The sequence below is a fragment of the Rhamphochromis longiceps genome, linkage group LG17 (genome assembly GCF_057381845.1).
Source record: "Rhamphochromis longiceps isolate RC_006_pf linkage group LG17, R_longiceps_female_GT1.1, whole genome shotgun sequence".
In the NCBI taxonomy this organism is placed as follows: Eukaryota; Metazoa; Chordata; class Actinopteri; order Cichliformes; family Cichlidae; genus Rhamphochromis; species Rhamphochromis longiceps.
In genome coordinates, this window is record NC_140573.1 from 13512041 (window position 1) to 13535839 (window position 23799).

A 23799-nucleotide genomic window follows, 5' to 3' on the forward strand; every position below is an offset into this window, starting at 1 on the left:
TTCACTCCATAGTCACAATATAAAAACATAAATTTTGCATGTGGAGTTATTTTATGTACTAATGCAGTGTTCAAGAGGATTGTACGATTTTGTAGCTAGAATTTACGAAAGTCCCTTAAACATGTCACATACAGGTAGGGATGGGTATCGTTTAGGTTTTATCCGATACTGGTGCCAAAGCGGTACTTTTGAAACGGTGCCGGTGCTTAAACAGTGCTCGAACTGGTGCTTAAAGAATGGAGAGCACAAACTTTGTCCAAAAACCTCTCATGTTTAGCTGTTTGTTTTTTTTGTAAAAAGATAACAATGTTAGCCTTTTCTGCAGCTATGGGGCATATATGGTATCCCTCTTGGCTGGAAGCAGTGCTTAAACAATGAAAAAAACAAAACACAAACTTTGTCCAAAAACCTCTCATGTTTAGCTGTTTTCCACTTTTTCTTTGGTCATTTTAGCCTTTTTGGCCAGGGTGAAGGGAGTATCTGCCATCAAACAAGAAGACAGCCGCATGTAACTACGACGGTGTTTGCTAGTTCACCTTACATGCATTAATTTAATAACATGGTTAGCCTACTCAACGTAAATTACACACGAACAACATTAAGCTACTCACACACAGAATAACGGCTGCTGCTGCCATCATCATCCGTCATCATTCTGCTACACTGGCAGGGCTAGGGGCCAGGACTCTCTTCGGGTTCTTGGGGGATGTTGCTAACTCCGGGTCCGAGAACAGGCACCACACCCGCACTCGGTGTGAGGACCTGCAGCAAGCTATCAAATACGGTGCATTTCTGGGCTTTTAAAAAAACGCCATGCGTTGCCAGGTGTTTCATCAAGTTCGAGGTTTTACCTCCTTTGCATTTTTAATCTGTAGCTCTGCTCTAAAAGAACATACGTACCTGGGCCCGCCTACTATCCTCGGAAAGGTAAGGGCTTTCTGACGGACTTAATCTGTGTGATTGTGACTCTCCACAACAGGCAGACTGTGGGATTAGATGTAAGTATGAAAAATTGACATGTTAAAATTGTTTGGCCTGGCTCTCATTTTTCACCTCCTTTCAAAGGCCTATTTGAATGTTATGGTTTGTCTTCAGGGCTGAAGGTCACATTAGGTTTAGGTTAGGGTTTGGCACCTAATTGTGATAGTTTAATGTAGTTTTAGGAATATGCTTATGCAGTGGTGATGTGTAATGCTATGTAAAGATGCCACAAAAGGGCTGTTGAAAGTCCCTTTGTCTGACTAAACAACCATAAACAGCATATCAGGTAACACTGAGGCTGTTAATGTGAATTTTGGTGCACCTTGGGGACTGGTTTAGGGTTTTTTTAACAGAAGACATTGTAACTCATCACACAGGAAAAGACAACGTGAAAAATATTGATAAGCCATGCAATCAAGCTAGGATGCACATACAGTATCAAAACAGTGGAACCAGATTTACTCAAGCATTGCACCAGTTGAATCTGGGTTTTGACCTTAAAAAAAAGTGATAATATTGCGTGCAGGAGGTGGCAACTCGGATATTTTATGTGACAGACCCTGTTGGATATGCATTTCTGGGAGCTCCTTGCTAAAGATGCAAAATATAGAGAGAAGAATGTAAAGTGATTTACCAACGTTTGCAACTCACAATTTAGTGCTAATTGCGCTGATATTTAATGCACTATAAAGCATGTCTTATTTTCTGCCCTTGATAATAAAATGAGCAGAAGATTCAAAGCCAGAGCTGTTGTGCTGTGAGGTGACGGCGTTAATTACCTGGACAAATGGACTGCTATAATTGTTAGTGTGTCACCTTGCCCAAATGTCTTTCTTGAAAATCGTTCACTCGTGGCTTTGCTTTTCTATCAAGGTTCAAAGCGTGGTGTCTTTTTTAATCTTTCCCCCCATTTTTTAAACAGCCTGCAGTGCCCTCCTTATAAAAGGCAGTGCATTAAAAATTATGGCTCTCCTAACATAATCAGTGGTTCCACTTTCTTTTTGACGGGTTCATCATCAAATAAAATCTATTATGAATGAAAGCAAGCTGTAATTTCTCTAAGCAACGAGGGCCATTAGCAGTCTGAGTCTTTATGCAGCGCGGCGCTGAAAATGAAGGCGCACTGGAAGTGATTTGTCGATCCACCAACAGCTCCTAAATTGAGTTTGTCTCACTATCCTTTTGGGGAAGAGAGGGATTTCTCCTCTGACATGGTTCAATAAGAGCAAAGAAAAGCCTTTGTAACTCTTTTCCCTCCCTCCCTCTGCTCCTGTGACTGTAGGTGGAGGACGACATTATAGGGAAAATGTCAAAGCTGATGATAAAAGACTGATGTGCCGGCTGAAAATACCTAAAATGACATTAGCCTCACTTTCATGTGCCCCTCTGATAGTAAAGTGGCCCCCTGGAATCCATCATCACATTTATCTGGGAAGGTGTTACATCTTCAATTCCTCTTCCCACAAACAAAGGCTGTATTGATCAGTTTCACAATAAATCCACTGACTGAACAGTTCTGCAGCACTCTGTAACACTGAAGAGAAGCCAGCTGAAGCGGTTTCTAAGGAACTGCTTCTGATATATCATCTTACATTTGAAGCAGCAAGTCAGAACGATCTGGTTGATATGAATCTCTTCCTCTGTTATTAGAAAAATATCTCTCATGCTTTCGATGTAAGGAACTATAGTCTTTGAAGCTTATCTCGCTGTGTGCATAAATCTATGCAAGATATACGTGACCTCAGAGGGAACAGAGGGAAAGAGAGAAAAGACATCGTCCAGGCAGGAGGCAGCAAAGTCTGATACAAGGATCCAAGGTTGAGAGACAGCGACAAAGTGCGAGAGGAGAAAGTCTTTAACTATGCATTAAAGCTGTGACAGTCGACAGAAAAATAGATTTCCCTTGTTTCCTATAGGACACAACGGGAACCTGTGCAAACAGTCTTTGAAAGCCTAATTTATCTTATCTAAAGTTACTTTTAGAAGTTACACTGCGGATGGTTTGGAGACCAGATTTTGAAATGTCTTTGTAAATGGATGCGGTCACAAATGTTGCTTTTTATGTGGTAATGATGAATGAGGGACACGGCTAGCTGCCTCGTTTTGGCATTGATTCAGTGAACAGGTGTTCATGCAGAGTACAGTGACTAACGCTGTCTCCTCAGAGGAGCCTGCAGCCACAGGTCCCTGTAGTCTGATGAGATACTTAATCAACTCATTGCGTCACATCCTCAGAGGCACAAACGCAGCCATTTGCTCTTTTGATGTTTCTTGTTCTTTACTATGCTATGCATGGTGGCCAAAATACACTGATAATGGAACAGACTGGATGCACAAATAATGCAGTTTTCTTTTATATCAAAACCAAAGGGAACAATCATTTACTATTCCTCTTCTATTTGTATTCTTTCCATCAGAATTTAGAAGCTGGCTACTAGGATTTACTCCCATTCAACCTAAGGAACATCAATGAGGCTTCAGTTAGGGCTGGGTGATATGGACCAAAAATTATATGTCATTGTTTTTAACTGATTATCATACATGGAGATGTTTTTTCACCTGCCATCAACAGGCTTTACTAACAAGGAACCAAAGTTCACGAACATGAACATGGCGTAATGTGATAGTTGGGATGTAAATGCTAATCAAGTTCTTCCCCAGTTAATCAGCAAATCAATTTCTCTATGGAGCTAACTTTGTGCATACATGCATTATCAACCAACCAAAGATTGATTCTGTTCATCTCGATGTAGCGTCTGTAGCGCAACACTCTGTGAATAGTACTCATGGTCTTTGATCAGTGGTTGTTGATCAATGGTCATGAGAATTTACATAATCATGATGAAGGAACTGACCATGGGCTGGTTTCAGTCATTATGCAAATGTACTGTTTATAAGATTGGGGAAACCTGCAGTCAGCTGAGACTGAAGAAGTTACTTGGATGAGTGACGAAACGTTTTTCCCACAAAATGCTACGTCCAGATGAACAGAATCAACCTTTGAAGATTTACTTACCTGGATGATTGAGAATGCATCAAGACGTTAGTTCACTGATATCACAAAGCGTTCGTTACAGATAAACTTTACTTGGGTGGTCCACCAAGTGTAGCAACAGCCTCCCAAGTTTACTTTATGAGTTATCTAAGTATACTTTTATTTTTCATTTCTGTTTTATTGTCTCTCAGAGGGAGTACTGCAGTCCACAATCCTAGTTGAAGAATCCTTGAAAATTCAGGCCCTGCTATCCAGCTATCCCCAGTTAGGGAAACTTGTTCCAGCAACTTACTTCCAGACAAAACATAGATTTTCTAGTCTTCTTTTACATAAATGTAACTCCACTTGCAAACTAAAAGTGTGTACTGCGAATAAACATTCAGTTGTTGTCAGGTTCACATGAAGTTCTTTGAAGGCAGGAAGTTTGTTGTAGACCTCACAAAGACGCAGTCGAAAGCTACAGTCCTGTTCAGAAAGGGGCATTTCAATTATGTGGTTTTTAAATTGGCTTTCCAAAGTTTAACGGCATATCGCTCGTCCTTTTATATGCTAAATGCTCTGTACTCGTGTGGGCGTGTGTGATTATGTGCCAAAATATATTCAATTGGAAATTTTGGCTTTGATTCAAAGACACTACCGCGTCGCTCAGATTGATGAGATGTGATGGACCCTGCACAGCATCTTAAACACAGATGGTTTTGGAAAATGAAATGCCTTTTCATAAACAACATTGCTTGAGATTGAATCAGGCACCGGTGTGTGGAGAAAAGGGGAAGTCGGGAGGCATGGGGAGGGGGGGGGGGGAGAGATAACAGAGGGTAGAGGGTGTGTGAGGAGCCAGGGAGTAAAGGAGAGAAAATATATGATCATGGGGCACACAAGGGGTTAGTTGCTCTATCAAAGTGGCCGTGGGAATGAGAGTGAAAAGATTAAGATAGGTGGTTAAAAGAAAGCAGAATCCAACTAGGTTATTCTGCAGTGAATAAGGGAGAGAGGAAGGGAGGTTTCTGAGGTTGACAAGAAAGTGAAAAGCATTTGGTGCAGTTAGAAACTGAGACAGACACATCCCTCGGGAGTTGACATGGGAACTGTGGTCTAATCAGAAGATGCAGCAGCTCTTCACAGATGAGTGGATGCACAACCCTGTCTGTTGCTTCGCTGGCAGGAAAACCTCGTAATTGAATCTGATTTTTTTCCCTCCCGTGTTCTCCAGTGGAACTTTGCAGTCACTCACATCTCTGGTTTTGTAGCTCTGACTTTTGCTGGAATGCTTTAGTGAACATTTCTGCGAACCAGAAAATGAGTAGTGCTCTGTGTTTTTACCTCACAAAGATCTGGCCGACCTGATTTGTAGGCCTTGTTGTTCCTTTTTCTTAAACATTGTTCACGTGTGAAATTAATAGTCTGCTTTGCCTTCCTTGATGCCTATACGTCTTGACTCTTTTGTTAAAGTTGCATCAGTGTCATACCAGCTAGTACGTAGTAGCTACACAGGTGATACTTACCTTAACTATCAGTGGGGTGGGGGAAAACATCGATATTGCATAGTATTGACATATTTTAAGTATCAATACAAGGACACCAAATATCAAGATTTATTAGATAAATGAAAATACTATGAACAAGAGTGCTAATCTCATGCCCCTCCAGCCTGAGATAACATCGGCCAAGCAAACTTACATTAAATTGGCTCAACCGCAAAAAGCATCCGACACTGGACACAGTTGAGGGCTGCCTTGTAATCGTAATGAATTTGTTCACGTTCCTCAACCAATTGCAACTTCTGATGACTAAATGGTTGCCCAGAGCTGAAGGGTGTTGCACAACCACTTTACGAGGCAACCTTTCTACAAACAGACGCATTGTGACTTAGACTGACTTTACAGGGAGTGCAGAATTAAGATAAGATAAGATAAGATAGAACTTTATTAATCCCTCGGGTGGGTTCCTCTGGGAAATTCGATTTCCAAAAAAGCACAGCACCGACAGAAGTTACAGAGTTATACACACACACATATATATAAATACAGAGACAATATAAATAAAATATACGAAGGGGATAAATAGAATAAATAGGAATAAAAATAAAAATACAAGTGAATTGCACATTTCAAGTATTGAGTCTATTGCACCGTTGACTATTTACAAAAGTATTGCACAAAAGGTATTGCACAGTGAGGTGAAGAGGCACTACAGCTTAGTTGTTCCCTCCTTTGTCCTCCTGTTTCCCCTCCCTCTCCCCTCCAGAGAGGAGAATTATTAGGCAAGTTGTATTTTTGAGGAATAATTTTATTATTGAACAACAACCATGTTCTCAATGAACCCAAAATACTCATTAATATCAAAGCTGAATGTTTTTGGAAGTAGTTTTTAGTTTGTTTTTAGTTTGAGCTATTTTAGGGGGATATCTGTGTGTGCAGGTGACTATTACTGTGCATAATTATTAGGCAACTTAACAACAAACAAATATATACCCATTTCAATTATTTATTTTTACCAGTGAAACCAATATAACATCTCCACATTCACAAATATACATTTCTGACATTCAAAAACAAAACAAAAACAAATCAGCGACCAATATAGCCACCTTTCTTTGCAAGGACACTCAAAAGCCTGCCATCCATGGATTCTGTCAGTGTTTTGATCTGTTCACCATCAACATTGCGTGCAGCAGCAGCCACAGCCTCCCAGACACTGTTCAGAGAGGTGTACTGTTTTCCCTCCTTGTAAATCTCACATTTGATGATGGACCACAGGTTCTCAATGGGGTTCAGATCAGGTGAACAAGGAGGCCATGTCATTAGTTTTTCTTCTTTTATACCCTTTCTTGCCAGCCACGCTGTGGAGTACTTGGACGCGTGTGATGGAGCATTGTCCTGCATGAAAATCATGTTTTTCTTGAAGGATGCAGACTTCTTCCTGCACCACTGCTTGAAGAAGGTGTCTTCCAGAAACTGGCAGTAGGACTGGGAGTTGAGCTTGACTCCATCCTCAACCCGAAAAGGCCCCACAAGCTCATCTTTGATGATACCAGCCCAAACCAGTACTCCACCTCCACCTTGCTGGCGTCTGAGTCGGACTGGAGCTCTCTGCCCTTTACCAATCCAGCCACGGGCCCATCCATCTGGCCCATCAAGACTCACTCTCATGTCATCAGTCCATAAAACCTTAGAAAAACCAGTCTTGAGATATTTCTTGGCCCAGTCTTGACGTTTCAGCTTGTGTGTCTTGTTCAGTGGTGGTCGTCTTTCAGCCTTTCTTACCTTGGCCATGTCTCTGAGTATTGCACACCTTGTGCTTTCGGGCACTCCAGTGATGTTGCAGCTCTGAAATATGGCCAAACTGGTGGCAAGTGGCATCTTGGCAGCTGCACGCTTGACTTTTCTCAGTTCATGGGCAGTTATTTTGCACCTTGGTTTTTCCACACGCTTCTTGCGACCCTGTTGACTATTTTGAATGAAACGCTTGATTGTTCGATGATCACGCTTCAGAAGCTTTGCAATTATAGGGACTGCTGCATCCCTCTGCAAGATATCTCACTACTTTTGACTTTTCTGAGCCTGTCAAGTCCTTCTTTTGACCCATTTTGCCAAAGGAAAGGAAGTTGCCTAATAATTATGCACACCTGATATAGGGTGTTGATGTCATTAGACCACACCCCTTCTCATTACAGAGATGCACATCACCTAATATGCTTAATTGGTAGTAGGCTTTCGAGCCTATACAACTTGGAGTAAGACAACATGCATGAAGAGGATGATGTGGACAAAATACTCATTTGCCTAATAATTCTGCACTCCCTGTAGTCACTCTCAGAGGGATTGTTAAAGTTTTGGATATAGCTGCTGATAGATTGCCAAAGTGTGCCATCGGTTTGACCGAGTTTTTGTCAGTGCACACGACTCAATGGCTGTCAGCTGGTTGTATTCTAGCGATGTTTCTGTCTTTTATACCAAGATATGGAAAAAGTCGTCCTGATATGAATTAGAATCAATACTATTTATATTGGCATTGATAAAATTCTTTCAGAAACAAACAAAACAAACCGCTTATCCACATCAGTGTTGTGCAGGGGCTCTAACCTATCCCATCTTCTTTGGGGTTTTGCTTATGTGCGATATATTCAGAGAACTTGGTGGAAACATAGAGTATAAAATAATAAGATGGTGGACAAGAACTAGAATGTGGTGTGTATTAGGTTGTAGTGCAGTAGGGGGTAAAACTGAGCTAAAGAAGGTACTGCTTCTCACTGCGGGAGTGCTCCAGTTTCTTCCTGTGGAGACGAATAGAGAGAGTATGGCACCTTTTACATTGTAACTGCAGACGCTCCACTCATCCTCTAACAGCTCTGATTGTTGGTTTTCTCTTTTCTTCATCTGCTAGTCCTTTGGGCTTTCCCTCAGGGAAAGTCTTAGAGGTCTTTTCTTCCTCTGTTTCTGCAATTTCAAACCCTTGTTGATCGGTGGTTCTTAGTTAAGGGTGTAATAGTATGCAAAAGGAAAGGTTCAGTATGATCTTCACTTTTTAAACTTTTGCATATAGCAGAGACGAAGGTAGTTACTCAATTCAAAAGTGACCATAATATGTTATATACTGAAATGCTGCCAGTGCCAAAATTAAAAGCACACAGTCAACCTGATCTGTGTGTTCTCAAAGGGTGTAGCGCGTCTTCCTCCCATCACCTACAACTGCTCACGCCTGTTCCTTCCTGATCGTGGTTCTGCTGGATGTTTCTCAGAGATTTTTCTTAACACTGTCATCAAGTCCTTGCTCATAGGGGTTTTCACTCTATTATTGTAGGGTTTTTACCTTACAGTGAAAAAGTGCCTTGAGGGGACTGTTGTCATTTTGTACTATATAAAATTGAATTGAATCTTTTTGATAGGCTATTCACTGAAAACCAGCAGTGTTTCAGCAATTTTAGCTTTAAAATTGCACAAAATGTTGTGCTCCCTATGTTTTGGTCAGAATTGAGGACACTGTCAGCTTTTTCAAATAAACTTTATTGAATTGCACAGCCCTTTTCTCAGATGTGTCTACCGTCTGTCCAATGCCCAATGACTAATATCCAGTCTTGACTGCCACTGCAATCTGCCCCTGTTATTTATTTCCCCTAGCTCCCACTCAACATGTCAGCATGCCTCAACAATAACAGAAAAGGTTTCTTTCTTTAGTGCTTTCATGGCTGACTGTTGTGTGAATTTTTTGATTTGTCAGCCTTATGTCAAAGGTGTTGTTCCGTAATCAGAACTGCTCAGGAACCTCCCGTTCTCATAAAACTTTGTTTTTGTATTTAGTTGCGAATTCACTTAATGAAGGAGATTCATTTTTAGTTACTAGAAAGAACAGAAATAATAGCAACTGCTTAGATAGGTTAATACAGATATTGTCTTGACTGTGTGCAGACTAGTCTTAACTGGCGTTAAATCAGACCTAATTTAAGTGGACAGGTCTGCATTTAAACTGTGGCTGGCAGTAAGCACATTTCTACAGGAGAAAGATCACCAGTTTGAGACTGGGAGGAGAAACAAACCCAGCCACAGGGGAGGGGTCATAAGCTAGTTAGGCCCCAAAACCCAGATAAATGGCACAGTTGGATCAGGAAGAGCATCCAACATAAAATCAGTGCCAAATCAGACATGCTAATCTGTTCATACGGTGACTTATTTCCCTGTGAGAATAGTGTGGCAATAGTTGGCAATCAGATTGACTGTACCATGTTGGCTATCTGTTGTGGATCCAGTGTTCTGGGGGACACGAACTCTAAAACCAATCTTGTACAATTGGCTGTATAACTGATTAAGCACGAAATTGTAAGTGCTCATAGAACAGATGTATAGAGATAAATATTGATTTTAGTAAATGCTGTGCAAAGGTCAAAATATGCTTTTTACTTCACTAAGCACCTAATGACAACACCACAGTTTGCATATTTAAGAAACCTTGGCTTTCAGTTTGTGTAATTAGGAGCTTAATGATCTGAGCTGTTAATTAAACTTAATAAGTCACTCTATTATTGCTTTCTCCTCACTCTGCTCTTCTTAGGTCTTTGTCTCCTTTTGTCCTCCCTTTTTGTTTTTCCTCTCTCTGGTTCATTCTTTACAGCCCTCTGTAGCCCTTTTTCCTTTCTCTAGAGTAGCCATGTCATTGAGATGGATGTGTACTCGTGATTGGCCAGGGAGAAACCTCGGAGCTTGAATGGCATTGGCTTAGAACAATTTGTGTGTGTGTGTGTGTGTGTGTGTGTGTGTGTGTGTGTGTGTGTGTGTGTGTGTGTGTGTGTGTGTGTGTGTGTGTGCTCACATGCAGATGGAGGCCTGCCTGGTTAACCAGTGCTGGTCAGCATCTGTGTTATTCTGTGTTGTTTAATAGAAGATGGACAAGCAGTGTAGTGATCTCAGTCTGAATAACTGGCCTCTTTTCTAGCCTGCTAAGATCATTGAACACTCTTGGTAACTGCTGTTACTTGACCTCAGTTGTGAACTGTGTGTTGGTCTATTGCCATGCATCTGATTGGTTATTTTAATCTTTTGTTTCAGTTCATAATAAGTAACACATTTGAAATAGTTGCTAGCAGAACTGGCATCGATATTAGACTTTATGAGTAACGGAATTACCCCAGCATGTTTAAAATGAAAAAGACAGAATAGTTGTGCCTCAATAAGCTGTTAATCATCATTAGACGTGAAGGAGCCATGCGTGTAAGAGTCACAAACAGGATCAGAAAGATCATTGTGTCTTGAAAATGAATCCGAGCACGTTTGGATGGAAATGTGTGTTTCTTGCTTATACTAGCAAACTAGCTTGTTTAGCATGGTGGAGTTCCTAATTCAGTGTTTTTGGAATAGTGTCCTAGGCTTGTAAATTCTGTCATACTGTACAGACACTTGATAAATTAAGTGAGAAGCCACATCATTAAAGCTCTTGCCTAATATTGTTAAGGTTCCCTTCATTCTGTCATAGCTGCTTTAGTGTCTTTGAACTTATCCACCGTCATTAAGGGGTGCCATTTCCCAACAAAGGTGGACAGGATCTGCCAAAGTAGCATCTGCACTGTGTTTGTGTGCTGCCTGAACTTCTCAGTCTCATGCTTTGTTTGACTTTCTGGTTATATTTGGACACTGCAAGACACTGACTAGAATAATGAAAATCTTGTAGTTCGGACCAAAAATTGGGTCAAAATGTCTGTTTACCAGACTAAGCCTGTGCATTAAACAAAAAGTCTCTAATCCTTTGAGTTTAGTATAATGCAAGCATATGCATTGAATGAGGATTGATGGGCTTGTCTAAGAGTTGGCTAAACCTTATGCGTCTGAGTGTTTACAGCAGGAGCTCCAGTTCAAACTCCTGTGCACAGAGGGTTAACTCTTCCTACAGTGCTATAGTGTTTGAATGTTTGTCATCAGCAGATGCTAAGGTGTTCTGGATTTTGCACATCATTCTTACACCTAACAAAAGCAGCGACGAAGATGTGGATGAGCTGCTTAACCCAGTTTCACTGACTCTAACATAACTACTGACATGGAAAGGACAAGATGTCTTACATTATATGACGAGTAATTTTACATGTAATTGTGTCATTAGATTGCTTTTCTGTTGATCATTATTATTCCCTGCCTTAAATTTCACAGTGAAAAAAGCATCTGCAGGCAGCAGACGTGCATGTTTGTGTCTTTGATGCCAAAATGATGGATTATACTGGGAACAGAAGGAACCTTTAGGAATTAACAACCTGCTTATCTGCAAATGGTGCCTGGAAATGTTGGACTTGTTTGCATGATAGATGAGCCTGTTCATGGACCCAAATATTCATTTCATTTCAGTAGGTTTAGATGTGAACTAATATATGTCACTACTCAGTATGACAAGGTTGTTTATGTTGGAAAAAAGAAATTCTGGTGTTTATTACCATTTGTAATAACAATAGTGGTTCTTGCTTTCACTTAATAGCTTTAACGCTGGTAACTTGGTCTTCCTCACTCAATACAGTCAACATTACAATGGATTGTCTATCTCGTGAGACATATGGACTCAACAAAGAGTTCTCACGTGACCAAAAGATGATACCTAAGTTGATGATGTGAGAGGAAAAAGAAACATTGCATGATGGGAGCATCTTCAAAATCCTAATACAACAGAAAGTTTCTGATGTTGTTAACCCAGCTTACTTAGGATTTTTTTAAAATCCTAACATTTAAACAGGAAGTACAGCGACAGATTCTTATCTCAGGATGTCAAATGCCGCTGTCCTGTCAGATACTTCTGTGTCCTTTGCTTTGCCTGTAATAATAACAGTAATGCTGGATGCCACCACCTAACTAAAGCACTAGAAAGTCCACAGGAGACTTGAAGGGTAGCGGATTAACTCACGAAGCTTAGAACTACAAAGAAAGAACTACATTCATGGCACATTTGGGAAGTATGTGCTTTGCGCTTTGTTTGACTTTGCTTTTCACTTGTTGATGAGGTTTAGTAAAAACTGAGATCTGAATAAAACTACAGGATGCTGACATCTAAAAAAAATTCAATTTTATCGATTTAACACTGAATAACAGAAGGCTAAACTGTTAGCTTGGTGTACTATTAAATCAAGAAGCTCATGGTTTTTTGATAGGTTTTTCTTCATACTTTCTAATGCAAACAGTCATTTTGGCTGCAATCTAAGTGACAACATTGATATCATTTTAGGTGTGAATTCAGGAGGGTTATCCAGCAGACACATTTCAGACAATCCTCAACAACCTGAGCGGCACTACAAACCGTTATCTGTGCTCATTCTAACCTTGTCCTGTATAGCTGTGCTGTTGGGACTGTAAAATGAATGCTTGTGCAATTTCTCAAATACAGCAGTTTCTGTGCTGCAAGTTTTTTAATTGCTTGCATTCATTTTCTCATATTTTACAGATAGATGCAGCAGCGATGTGATTTATAGTATTGCTACTGCCTCTTGAAATGGAAGCTGTAAGCACTAGGGAGTGTGTGTGGTAGGTAATGTGGATTTAGCGACAGGGCCATAACAGACAGGAATAGACAGGCTTATTAGCGAGAAGTGTTCCTGTCATAGTTTACTGCATGCACTTGGCCAGTCAAACCCTGCATGAAAAATCTGTTAAATTGCTGCTGTAATCATCTCTGTGGAGGTCAATCGTGCCATCGATCAGCCGCTCCAACGTTTAAATCTCGCATCTATAGCACAGTCAACATTACAATGGATGACAACATGACCATAAAACCACCAATAACACTGACACGTAAACATTTATAGACTTTGGAACTTAACCATATTGAATAGTTGAAGTGTTTTCCCAGATTATATGTAGGGAATATTGTGGAGGTTTTCGAATTTTTTTGAAGGTATCAACAGATTGTTGAATGCAGAGCTTTGCGTCTAAGTATTCTTTATATTTAGGGTTGTTAACCAAATGCATTAACCTCATTGTGAAAAAAGCATAAAAGGGCAGCGAAAAAAAGGCACAGTTTGACATCGTCCCTAGTACAGAGTCTGTGTCATTTTACCCATGTGAAACTACCCCAATTAATAAGATCACTGAATTCACAGCAAGCATCAAATGTGCTTCCTCCGGTTCTCTAGCTCAGCAGTCCCCAACATTTTTTGCTCCACGGACCGGTTTATGTCTGACAATATTTTCACAGACCGGCCTTTAAGGTGTCGCGGATAGATGCAACAAAATAAAACGAGTACCGGTACCAAAATATATATATATATATTATTCATAACACACGAGAAAAGACCCTAGGAAACCGAGTTAACAATAAAAACGTTAAAAAAAAATAATGATAAAAACCCTAAAAACCATAAATTTCACACCCGAGCCTCAACTGTTGCAACAGGTACCAACAGACTCATGAACCAGTGGTTGGGGACCGCTGCTCCAGCTCAAACAGTATTTCCTGAAATGGGAAGACAACTGACGTGGACAAGCATCTCTTCAATTGTGCTCGATACCAGAAAAGCCAAGTTTGTACAATGCAGAAGCCCGAGTCCTCTGACATTTTTTGCATTTCATTCTTGAAAATAGCTCAAGCCTGTATTGCGCTTGGCTTTATACAAGCGCAAGATCTCTTTTTATGACCTCCTTAGTTAAAGTAGGACTGTTATTACAATTGCTTGGAAGACTCTACTCTTGGACCTCCTCACCTCTCCATATGCATACAGTGATAACTTAATCCTTTAATGCCAGGTGTTTTATATTTGATGAAAGTCATATATCCAAGTTGATATTTAAGTTCTTAAAATGGTTTAATAAACACTCCAGTTTCAAAAGGTTTGAATTTTTTTGTCAAAAATGTCATGCCTGTTGGTTCAAACTTTACAGGGTTAGAGAGCCTCTCGCAGAACAGACCACATATTAGTGACAAAAGACATGACACTGAAGTCAGAAATGGCATCTAAGAAGTAGTTGGGGTGTAGGTGGGTTGCAAAGCAGCTTGCATTGTCTGCATTAACTATATACAGTCTGAAGCATCTTAAACATCATACATCTATATTGCTAATAGGATCAGTAAAATGGAATTAGCTTAATTTTGTATTGTCAAGGGATTATTCATATTGGACTACGGCAATTAAAACTGGTTTCTTGTAAAGTCAGTGCGAGCTTGGTTGTTTGTGTCTCTGTGTCAACAAAAAGCATTTCCTTAAATTCAAACCCAAGGACAAGCGAGTGTAACTAATGCACTAGATGTCTAAAAGTGAATTTAAAATTGATACAGCAACATCAGCAGACATCTGGAGAGATTCAGAACCCTTACAGTAACCCTCTTGTCTGAACAGTTGGGTCCTCCTCTGCAGTATATAGACTGTAACTGCTTACAAAAGTCAAGCACTGTGGAAAACATTATCATTTCTGCTCTATTGTTTTTTCTCCTTGCTTAATATGTCCTCATTTTAATGAGCCTTGTACACTTAATTGTAGAAAATTGCCTCTCAAAACATTAGCAATTAGGCGACGCTGGAACCTAAAAGTGTATTTGGTGTCTTTTCTGTAATAAATTATTTAAAACTTATGAGATTGTTGCACAGTAATTTTCTGTTGACTCACTAATTGACAATCAACAACTCACTAGTTTGAGCACATTTACGCATAATTGGTCGCGAACTGCAGAGAGATGGGAAATGTGATCTCTTAGCAAACAGCTCTGGCACTTTTTGTGCACTGACAGCCAGTAAGGAGGTGATTGGGTTTCTTCAAAGCTTTCTTAAAGCTTCTTGCTTTTTCAGACCGATGCGGACAGGGCGCTCTTTCTGCATTCTATCAGCTCCTTCATTATACAGACGTAAAAAATTCATAACACAAGAAGTCACCTTGTCATCTGGGACTCAGCTCATCTATGTGTCAGTGGATCTCCAACTTCCTAACTGGCAGACCACAGGCAGTAAGGATGGGCGGACATGTCTCAGCCTCCACCACTCTCAGCACTGGAGCCCCCCAGGGGTGTGTTCTGAGCCCCCTGCTGTACTCTTTGTACACATATGACTGTGTGGCCACTACCAGCTCCACCACCATCATCAAGTTTGCTGACGACACCGTCGTGGTGGGCCTGATCTCTGATAACAACGAGACGGCCTACGTGAAGGAGATTAGGAATCTGGAGAACTGGTGCCAGAGGAACAACCTCCTTCTAAACGTCAGTAAGACAAAGGAGCTGATAGTGGACTTCAGCACTAAGCAGGAGAGGAACTACCAGACCCCCGTCATCAACGAGTGCCCAGTGGAGAGAGTGGACAGCTTCAAATACCTCGGAGTTCACATCACGCAGGACCTGTCATGGTCCTGTCACATCAACACCGTGGTGAAAAAGGCCCGACAGCGTCTCTACCACCTCAGACGCTTGAGAGACTTCCAACTGCCCTCCAAGGTGCTCAGGAACTTTTACTCGTGCACCATAGAGAGCATCCTGGCGGGAAACATCTTAACCTGGTTCGGGAACAGCACCATGCAGGACAGACGAGCTCTACAGAGGGTTGTGCGGTCAGCTGAGCGCACCATCCGCTCCGAGCTCCCTGACCTGCACTCAATCTACAGCAGGCGGTGCTGGACCAAGGCCAGGAAGATCGTGAAGGACCTCAGCCATCCCAACAACAGACTGTTCTCTCTGTTGAGGTCAGGAAAGCGATTCCGCTCCCTGAAGACCAACACAGAGAGACTGAGGAGGAGCTTCTTCCCGCAGGCGATACGGTCTCTCAATCACACCACCACACAGTACTGACCCACACATACAGTTCTTACACACACACTGGACATTCTGGACTTTGGTTTTGCACAACACTGGTCACTATATTCTTCATTTCCAGTTAATACTTGTACAGCTGCTGTTATTGTGTATATATTTATTTAGATTTAGATTTCTTCATACATTCTTATATAGTTCTATATTGTGTATTGTGTATTTTGTTGTACAGTTATTTTATTTTCAACTTTAATTTATATATTTTATCTTATTCCTTCCCAGTTAAATTTACCCTTCATTCTAATTTGTGTTGTACAGTTATTTCATTTTTAACCTTAATTTATATTTTATTCCTTCCTAGTTAAATTTACCCTTTTTAATTTTTCATATTTATTTCCTATCTTATTCATAGCCTTTCCTTTTTTGTTTTCTTTAGGTCACGAGCAGTTGTCCAAGCATTTCACTACATATCGTACTGTGTATGACTGTGTACGTGACAAATAAAATTTGAATTTGAATTTGTCAGCATGTGGCCAGAGATTTTAAATGTCATCATTTTTATTTCACTTTGTGATCTCAAACGAGCCAAAGTTGTGACAAAGCATTGACAAAAACCTCTGTAACATAAATATATATGTACACTACTGTTCAAAAGTTTTAGAACACCCCAATTTTTCCCTTTTTTCATTGGGAATTACGCAGTTTAATGTCTCATTGCATAATACAAATAAGCAGTTGGAGCTAAAACAGAAATCATAGACCAAATTGATAGACCAAAGTGTCTTCTAAACTTTTGACTCATCAAAGTAGCCACCTTTGGCAGATATAACAGCTGAACACACCTATGGCATTCTTTCTACAATAGAAATCAAAATTCTTCATAAAGTTCTTCCCATATCTGTTGCAGAAGTTCCCGTAAATGTGGCACTTGTAGGTCGCTTTGCTTTCACTCTTCTGTCTAGTTCATCCCAGACCAGCTCGATGGGGTTTAAGGCTGGAGACTGTGCTGGTCACTCTGTGTTTTGAAGCTTACCATCTTGTTCTTTTTTCCTGAGGTAGTTCTGGCATAGCTTGGACTTATGTTTTGGGTCATTATTTTGCTGTAGGATGAACCCCTGACCAACTAGGTGCATACCGGAGGGTAGTGTGTGGCGCTGAAGAATGCTGTGGTAGCCATTTTGGTTCAGGGTGCCTCTCTGTACAAGTCACCGATTCTGGATCCAGCATAACAGCCCCAGACCATCACACTTCCTCCTCTATGTTGGACAGTTGATGCCACACACTGTGGAACTATCCATTCACCTACTTGACAGCATATAAAGATCCTGCGTGATTTACTGAATTTGTATAAATCACTCCATAATACCAGTGGCAGTGGTTCATGGACCAGCCAAGCCTCTTTGTCTTATTCTGATGCCTGGCTTTCTTGCTGCAACTATTCCTGTCAAACGTGCAGCTCGAAGTTTTCTCTTCAGAGTTGAAGCTGAGACTTGCTTACTATGACCAATATTAAGCTGTGCTTGAAGCTGTTGTCCTGTGAGCTGCCTATCATGCAAGCGACTCTCAGAAACTTGTCCACTGTTTTATTTATGGCTTTGGGTCTGTCAGACCTCTCCCTGTCAAAATTTCCCCAGTTTCTGAATGCCTTTCAGTGGTGAAAGAAACTGTACTCACTGACACCCTGACTTTCTTTACAATTTCTCTGTAGGAGAGACCTAAACTTTTAAGTGTTATGATGGTCTTTCTCTCTTCCATTGTTAATTGCCTTATTCTCGCCATTTTTGTAGCAACACACTACTTTCTGCAGTACAGTACTGTTAAACTGATGCTCACGAGGGTATGGTAGCATAATGTGTTCCAACACTGGTTTTATGCAGACAGATGGGGTTGTAAGTAATCCAGAAAAGTTGGAACACCTGGAGGAATTATTAGCAGCAGCTTTCAAGGATTGATCAACCTCCTTTAAATTGTGAACCCATTTTGTGTTCCCTGGAGAAAGGCCTTTTTATATAATTCTGAAATGTACATACTTTTTTTGTTTTGGGTAACCTTACCTTTTTTAACCTCTGACAGTTCACCAATTAACTTTGTACCATTTCAAGCTATCCATTGGACTTGAATGACTTGAATTGCAATACATAACTGTGCATGTAGTAACCATTTAACATTATATCATTATTTTTCTTATACTGGGCCTTGGTGCAACACATAAAAGCAAACAAATAATAATAATAAAAAACCCCAAACCTCATGCTCTTCTGATTGGCTGTCCCTCATAGATAGCATCTGGGTGGACCATCCAGAGCTGTCCCCGAGATGACTGAATTTACAATATAGATATAAAAAGTGTTTCGAGCAGTCTGAAGCCAGACTGAGAGAGTATTTGGTCAGGGATTACTTGCACATACACTGACGTCACTTGAATATTTCCAAAAATGCAGCTCCTGTGGGGTGTTCCCAGTCTGCAGTGGTCAGCATCTATCAAAAGTTGTCCAAGGAAGGAGCAGTGGTGAACCAGCTACTGTCTCAGGGGTAACCAAGGCTCATTGATTCAGAACTCATCAATGAGTTGTGCTTTATTTAGACCAGAGTGCTCGCTTTGCTGTTTTTATATGCACCCCAATGTTCTGATGTCTTTCTTTGATTCACTGAGTGGGTCTTCCATAAGCGTCTCACAGCATGGTAGGATTGTACCTAATCTAACCTCAGTCGTTTCTCTGATGATGGCTGATGGCTAGAAGTAGACATAGAGGTGTGTCTCCTGTCACCTTTCAGGTGGTGCTGTATAACTCAGGGATTCAGGCATCACTCGGCTGCATGTCAGTTTGCAAGATCCCTATATTAACACAAAAGTCACTTGATCCAGGATTTTTTTTTAGCCCTGCTCTGTATTTGATAGGCAAACAGTGTGGCTCCATACACTATTGACTGTGGGTGCCTCCTGCAGGGTTGTTTTTTGACACCGCTCACAGCTCCATTAAAGGCAGCAGAGACCATGGAAGCTGTCTCAGCTTGATTTATGGGGTATAAATTGACTTTAGCATAGCAGGAGTCTGCCCATCATCTTATATTCACTCAGCTGGGATTGCCCTTTTTCTGCAACAAATCTTGGTCATTGTCAGGTGTCTGTGCTCAAATAATTTCATGTTCATTCAAGCTTTCTTTATCTAATGCTTTCTGGTACTTCTAACATAGAAACCAGAATGTTTTTAAATTAACCACAGAAGTTTGTTATTGTAGGGCTGATCAAGTTTGCAAAAGCTGGCACGATGCTTATTCAAATTTTTCAAGTGTGTTTATGAAGACACAGTGAAGCTGGTTTTATTCATAGTTTGACTGCGTGCTTGGTTTGTGGCAAGTGCAATATGAGTGGATGCAAATATGCTCTGGGTGTTATGAACAAAGAACGAGCTGCTTTAGCAGAAGTCTGCATGACATGGTAAAAAATGTGTAGTACCATCATTTTGTATTGGGACGATTATATGGCTTATGATAGATGAACATATATTGTTGGGGCACACACATCTCGACTTGGAGATGACATGCATCACCACGGTGCTCATACCTACCTACACAGAGCCTACACAACTTTTAGATCAAACCATTAGAAATGATGTTGGCTTGATTTTTTTCAACAGTGTGCTCTGTCTATCTGAAAATATATTTTTCACAAAATTGAATAGGCAGCACGGTGGCACGGTGGTTAGCACTGCTGCCGCACAGCAAGAAGGTCCTGAGTTCAATTCCAACATCATGCCGGGGTCTTTCTGTGTGGAGTTTGCATGTTCTCCCCGTGTTTGCGTGGGTTCTCTCCGGGTACTCCGGCTTCCTCCCACCGTCCAAATTGCCACTAAGTGTGAATGTGTGAGTGAATGTGAGTGCGAATGGTTGTCTGTTCCTGTGTGTTAGCCCTGCGACAGACTGGCGACCTGTCCAGGGTGTACCCTGCCTCTCGCCCTATGACAGCTGGGATAGGCTCCAGGATAAGCGGAAGCGAATGGATGGATGGATGAAACCCTTAATGTTGCACAACAAATTTGCATCCAAAAAATTTTCCGTGTCGTCTTTTCACACCGTGCTCGGTCTGTACAAACTGAACCTCAGTTATCTGCTGCTACCATTAACTAGCAAGATGTCAATGTAATTTTTTTAACAGTACCGTATTTCCCGGACTACAAAGCGCACCTGAATATTAGCCGCACAAGCTAAAATCAGGGGAAAATCCTGTTTTGTACATACATTAGCCGCACCTGACTAAAAGCCGCAGGTGTTTCAATGTTGACTTATCATATGTAAGAGAATATGCACAAAGGGAATTGTCAGGAAAGAGATGGCTGTTTGGAGACATCACTTTTATTAATATTTTGAAAAACAAGTTATGGGTACATATTTGCACATGTAGTACATAACAGTAGCCTACAGCACACCAGAAAAATAGATTCGGACTACCTTTTAGGCTCAGGTGCAGTGACACGGCTTTAACAAGAAGAAAAGTCAGTCATTCACCATCTTTCTCTTCTTCCTGCGCACTAAAACCACCAAAGTCCTCTCCTCCAGTGTCGGATACAAACAGGCTCAGGATGGCTTCGTCATCCACTCTTAGCTCCTTTCCTTCGTTGTCACTTTCAAAACCAAAGAAATCCTCATTGTCAGTGTCGGAGTCGAACACCCTCTGAAGGGCCGTGGCGGTGTCCTCCTCTCCATCATGCAGCAGTCCAGCCCTTCAAAATCCGTTGGTGATCGTGGATGCTTTCACACTTTTCCACGCTGTCAGAATCCACCGGTGGAGTTGAGCATAACTTGCTTTTCGCAAGTTTATCGCCGCTCATCATCCACGACTCCCGCTGAACGCGTAGCGCTACTTTGAAGTTCTTTTTTTCGCGCTAATTCGTACGGCACTACGTTGCCTGGCGGACGGACATGTGACTAACATACCACTCTTGAACCCCGATCCTTCCGCCAGGCAACGTAGTGCCGTACAACAGCGGAACACACAAAACAAATCGTCTTACGATATGACAAAAATCATGGAAAATCCATAGAAAAGCCGCACCTGACTAAAAGCCGCAGGGTTCAAAGCTTGTGCAAAAAGTAGCGGCTTATAGCCCGACAATTACGGTACTTTGCTTTGATACATATGTAAGACTGTTGAGCAAGCCTTGACAACAGACGCTTGTAGGGTTTTTATGTCCAGAGGTTTGGGTTGAGTGGAAGTATCACCTCTGTACCTTCAGCTGCATGTTACACCGGTGTTATAACTAATATAGTTCTGAAATCACAGCAGCTTTAACTCAACTTTTAGATCAAACCATCTAAAAGTTAGACAGGGCTGTCAGACATGCGCCAATGTTGTCATTTGATATTTCTTCCCTGTTTCGTATAATTTTTTTTTCCACTGCCCCAGGACATGATTCAACAGGTGGACCCCCCCTCCCCCAACACACACACACACACGCACGCACGCACGCACGCGCGCACACACACACACATCCCACGTCTACCTTTAATTTTCCAAAGAATTAATATCGCTTTGCCTGTCTTCTCTCTGCAGTATGAGTTCAAGGTCAAAAACATCAAGAAGAAAAAAGTCCACATCGTGGTGTCTGTAGATGGCGTGAAAATCACCTTGAGGAAAAAGAAGAAAGTGAGTGAACTTTTTTTATAAATTGCAAATTAAAAGCATCTTTTGTACTACTTTGTACTGTTTTGTACTGAATTGTTGTCACCCGCATCGTAGACCTTTGAACGGATCAGTAAAACAATATATAAAATGTCTTGGTGTAAAAACATTGATGTTTGTTTTTGGTTCATACGTGTGCTTTATGGTTGCGCGTTGACCACCTCTGTCATCGGCCACGTCGATCCTTTTTTTTTTTTTTTTTTTTTCTCTTGTTTCTTTTTTCTTTTCTTTCTTTTTTTTCTCTTTTTTCTTTTTCTTCTTTTTCTTCTTTTTCTTCTCCTTTTTCTCTTTTTCTTCTTCTTTTCTTTCTCTTTTTTTCTTTTTCTTCTTTTCTTTTTTTCTTTCCCTTTCCTTTTCTTTTTTCTCTTCAATGCCCAATTCATCACGCATATAGCACTATCACTCGATCCTTGATAGTGCTGCAGATGACAGCCAGCTCTATTAGCCCACAACATTCACCGATGCTTACAGAGTGGTTAAAGGTGGGTGTTGACTCTAGCAGTTTAGGGCTACTTTTTTCCCAAGTGAGATGCCACTTGGGCAAAGGAAATGTACTGATGGAAATGGAAAGCTGTGTGGATAATCTGCTAACAGTGCCTCACTTTATAAACACAAGTGCAGCCTTTGCCTTGCAATGAGTTTACCGAGGGCAGCACAAAACGTGCAGCGCTGCAGCAAGAGCAAGTATTCTCCTAACTTCACAGGCATACATGTTTCTTGTAATTTGAACACAAGAAAATGCTCCGAAATTAACTCATTCACTGCCATTGACGTCTATAGACGTCAATGGCAGTCAACGTAAGTTGAACTGAAGCCCACCACCAGTAAAAGTAGACCTGCAAGGAGGTGCAGGGTTTGCGCACGTAAGGGATTGCGCAGTGAGACAAAAATGTGGTGCAAGTCTTGTTGTGTTTCACTGCCAGCCATTTAGAGATCCTGTGTTCCAATATTACATACTGAGGATTCCAGTGAGCGTGTGATGCATAGAGCTGGCAACAGTAAGGTATGGGCAAACTGAGCTCACTTTGAACACAACCTGGTCCTGACCAGGTTGAGTATCAGTTACCATGGTGATTTAGCTACCGGTAGGTAAAAAGAGAGTCACTTTTGTGACACAGAAAAATTTGGCTTTAAGGTCAGCATAGCTTGCTAACTCATTAATTTCGCTTTGTAATACATTCCCCCATACAGCTTAAGGTTAGGGCTGTGTCTGCTTTGGCTGATCAGTGTGCCAACAGGGAGCTTCAGCCCATCTGACTCCTATGCCTCGTGTCCTGGACCTCTCAGATGTGCTTGTGTTATTGGTGCCCTCTGGAGCATTTTGATAGAATTATCTGACGGCTAAAAAGCCAGTCCAAGTTTCTTCCTCTATGTTTCACTTCTCTTTCATATACAGTTTATTTTAAACACTCTGTGCAAGCCTGAAAAGCAATCGAAGTCTTGTATTTAAAGGGACAGTCTGTGTCTTTGTAAGGAGATGAGGCAGCTCCAAAATCTGATTGCCTGTTGGCAACTTGCTGGCTGTGAAAATGGCAAGATTTCCTCAGCTGATGGTCCACCATCTGCACAGACCACACATTTCCTTAGTTCCTTCGTATTGGGAAGAATGAGCAAATGATGCAGGGATGAATGTTCCATATAAAACCAACTTGCAAGATGGTTTCCTCCAAATTCTGATGAAAACTGTCAAATTCCTTTAAGCTTTTTGGAGCATCATTTTTGGCACACTGATTTTGCTGCTGTAGTCTGAAAAAACTTTATAGTTAAGCTTCACCTGAAAGACTGTACCTACTTTATGTAGGACTCACTCAGCTTATATCAGGTGAAACTCTGTTGACTTACAAAGGCCATATTTGTATGTCAGATTTACATTAATGTCTGAATGGCCCTGAAAGGAGTTGGCCTTTAATCGGACTAGTTTAAAAGTCTAGCTTTGTTAGTAAATGGCCAC

At 41.1% G+C, this 23799-nt stretch overlaps 1 protein-coding gene across 3 annotated transcripts in view; it reads left to right on the forward strand.

The window, feature by feature from the left end:
• LOC146649398 (carboxyl-terminal PDZ ligand of neuronal nitric oxide synthase protein-like) overlaps window positions 1-23799 on the forward strand; it is a 247081-nt gene that overhangs the window by 56440 nt on the left and 166842 nt on the right. For all 3 annotated transcript variants that reach the window (XM_085387095.1, XM_085387094.1, XM_085387096.1), the window contains exon 3: window positions 21720-21812. In XM_085387095.1, the coding sequence (XP_085243221.1) occupies window positions 21720-21812 (93 nt within the window). The remainder of the gene's footprint in view (window positions 1-21719; window positions 21813-23799) is intronic.